The sequence below is a fragment of the Oculina patagonica genome, chromosome 6 (genome assembly GCF_052425735.1).
Source record: "Oculina patagonica isolate OP01 chromosome 6, crgOcupat, whole genome shotgun sequence".
Lineage (NCBI taxonomy): Eukaryota > Metazoa > Cnidaria > Anthozoa > Scleractinia > Oculinidae > Oculina > Oculina patagonica.
Genome location: NC_135763.1, coordinates 21,154,404 through 21,157,497, shown reverse-complemented (window position 1 = coordinate 21,157,497; position 3,094 = coordinate 21,154,404). Strand labels below are relative to the sequence as shown.

Sequence of the window (3,094 nt, the reverse complement as noted above, 5' to 3'; positions counted from 1 at the left end):
TTTGAAAAAAAAAGTGAATTGTGGGTGATTAAGCAGAGCCGGGCTAGTGACAAAAGGGCTGTTTGTGCACCTTCTTATAACTGAGTCTGCGGTATAGATAAGTCCTTTTAAGGACAGACGATTTAGCTTTATATATATTTGTAAGAAAGTGTTTAAAAGACTTTACACCTTGTAAGTTGAACTAAGCGTTTTAATGCCTGTTCGTTTGAATGGCCACATGTAAATAAAGTAAGCTTTTAATCAGATTTTTACAATGGAGGCATTAGTTGATCAACGTTTGATTCTGGTGCTATAAAGATTAAAATGTGTTTTCATGACCTTTGCATAGACACCCAAGCCACCCTCTATGTTTGGTTAATACCTCCTACTGCTTGTTCAACGAGAATAGAGAGTTGGCTTTTAACCATTCGCTCTCTCAATTAAATAAGTTTGGTGCTATGGACAAACATAAGACCGTCACTATTGATTTTTGCGGGTTGATGTTCGGTAAACAATCTCTCCTTATCAAAAGAAAAAACCATTAAAGATTAACTTATCGTTTTCAGTCCAAGTATTGGGGTTGTGTATCAAGTTAGGGAAGCATTTACGATCAATAGTCTTCAATACACGTTTTTAGGTGTTAGAACTGACATATGCAATAAAATGTCTACTCTTTTTAACACTGCGGCTATTATTAAAACCTTCTTTTGTTTATATTTCCATGGCCGGTTACAACCTGCTAAAAACAATTTCGGACGCGATCTGAAACAAATAACAAAAATTGAAGAAAAAAATGGCAAAACACTTTCGTTATGAAAAGCTGAACAGAAACACGTTTATGTCGAGTCGAGAGAAAATAAACTTGCCTTATTTCTTCGCAAAAGAAGAGAAATAAACAGCAATGATAGCTGAAGTTTCTTTTCGACATATTTATTGAAATCGTTATTTTGATGTTTGTTGTAACTAAACCGCTAGGAATAAAACATAACTATATATATTTCAGTAAAACAGCCAATCAACCATTTAATCTTACATCACCATTTGCGACGGTAAACAGAGACAAAAGGCGGTTATCTGCCGAGTCACATCCAGTCAAGCAGTTGAAGACCCAGGGCAAGGTGCAACTTTGTGTCGGACAAGGTACGTTTGACAATATTCACTTATAACCTAACTCTATAAATGATCATTTGAATAATTGTTTCATTGGCTTCATCGATCAATCCTTTTGTAAATTTACTTGGATTTGCTATTTTTATTTGGTTTAGTTTACTTGGAGTTACCATCAATTGAAACAAAAGTAGAAAAGTGGACACGTTTTAGCAACTTAACTGATTCCGATTTTGCTTTATTGATACTGATTTAAGTTTCCTTCCTTTAAGTGAATTTTTTTCAGTTATACAGGGTAGAATGTAACATATCAATATTAAGTCAGTGCGATTTGAACTTCGGGTAGTTATTCGAGTGCCCTCGTTTTGGATTAAAGTTAAATAATAGATCCTTCCTGAAAAACTCTTCAATAAATTTCTAGTGATGTTCTTATTGTAGTTCGGTTTTGGTTTCTTTCTGGGGTTTCTTTTTAAGTGACTTATAATTATTCATACATGATACGGATTTATAAAAAAAACTTCTTTCTACCTTTCGAAAAACGAGAATTGAGGAAAACCGTTATGATAAATAGATGGGCAACCGTCGTGAGATGAAAGATCTCGAGGCTCAGCGTGGGGGAAGAAAACAAGAACAGGATGAGGTTATCACAGTTAACTCAGCTCAGAAGAAGTAAAAAACACATGTCTTTATGTTTACAACTTTGCCTCAATTTAAACATTTTCGAGCATATTCCTTTCACAAAGATCCCTTTTCTTTGACCTAAGATGTAACCAAACAAAAAATAAGAATATAAATTACAAATCAGTTATGATAGTAAGGAATGGTTAGTTGGTCGGTCCGTTAAGGTCGTTAAAATTTGAACACTTTTGCCTGACTTTGTTTTGACACTTCGGTCACTCGATCGTTCACATTTTTCTGGTTGTTTTAATTTCTCACCAGCTGCTAAGAAGAAAATAAGAATATTAATAAAAATAAAGACATTCCTATTAATAGCTAATCTATTCATAAAGGCCACATATCACTCATGCCAAGCCATATCAAACGAAGGCGGATTTCACTTTCCCATAACTTTTTTCAACAGAGCTTACTTGGCCACTTCAAACATTGAAGGGATGTCAGGGTAAAAAATGTGGATGATCAAATCTTGCTCGTTGCTAAAAGACCTAAACCCGGTTTGGTCTGTTAATAAGGCCTATGTTTGAGTTTTTTCAACATTCACACAATGAACAGAACTCGGCCAACTTCGCTGTTTTTAGACTGGTTCTATTATAGCTTAGTTTTAAACTTGAAAAAGATCCGATTCGACAACTAATCGACAAGGAAACGGAAACAGCTCCCTCAGTTCTGAAAACAAATGAGTTTTTTTTTCACTGAACTACCGTATACATACCTAGACATCAGTATTTTAAAGTGCGTCATCAAATTATTAATGTTATGAATTCTTGTTAGATTCATTGAGAAATCTACCAGCCAAGAAATGAAGAACCTGTTGATCGCATTGGCTCTGATCGCCGTATTTGCTGCTGTGCAGTCCATGCCAGCTGGTAAGTGACTTGTATTTTCAAACAATATTAAATATCAAGGGAAGGGACCTCAAGTTGAAATACCGCGTTAAAATTTCGAGCATTAGCCCTGGGCCAATTGTTTATCAAAAGGTGTTTTACAAGGATCATTGGTCTTATTTCCAAGGGTGAGGGACTTCTAATCGGAAGGAATTTTGTGTTTCAAAAATGGTCGGAAGGGACTGGCAACTGACAATGTTCTAGATGCATATACAAATACTGTTTTGTAACTTGTTATCAAAAACACTGCGGTAAACATAATAAACATAAACAAGTGCTACGGTTATCAGATGTATTTAAAAAATATCCCAACATATTACAGAGACATATTGTACTTAAGGAGGGAAGAGTCTCTATAATCAAAATAAATATAAACCTACGAGCATATTTTCCGGCGGGATATTGTCAATTAATCTTTCTGGTTTCAGATTTGGGCGGGAGGGAGT

At 35.0% G+C, this 3,094-nt stretch overlaps 2 protein-coding genes across 3 annotated transcripts in view; one reads left to right on the top strand and one right to left on the bottom strand.

The window, feature by feature from the left end:
- Positions 1-998: 998 nt before the first annotated feature.
- Positions 999-3,094, top strand: part of LOC144655937 (uncharacterized) — a 39,218-nt gene continuing 37,122 nt past the window's right edge. For both annotated transcript variants that reach the window (XM_078516124.1, XM_078516123.1), the window contains exons 1-2: positions 999-1,119; positions 2,536-2,630. In XM_078516124.1, coding sequence (XP_078372250.1) covers positions 2,564-2,630 — 67 coding nt within the window. In that variant the 5' untranslated portion in view covers positions 999-1,119; positions 2,536-2,563. The remainder of the gene's footprint in view (positions 1,120-2,535; positions 2,631-3,094) is intronic.
- Positions 2,788-3,094, bottom strand: part of LOC144656362 (uncharacterized) — a 5,525-nt gene continuing 5,218 nt past the window's right edge. Inside the window, exon 9 of the mRNA XM_078516590.1 lies at positions 2,788-2,848. Coding sequence (XP_078372716.1) covers positions 2,788-2,848 — 61 coding nt within the window. The remainder of the gene's footprint in view (positions 2,849-3,094) is intronic.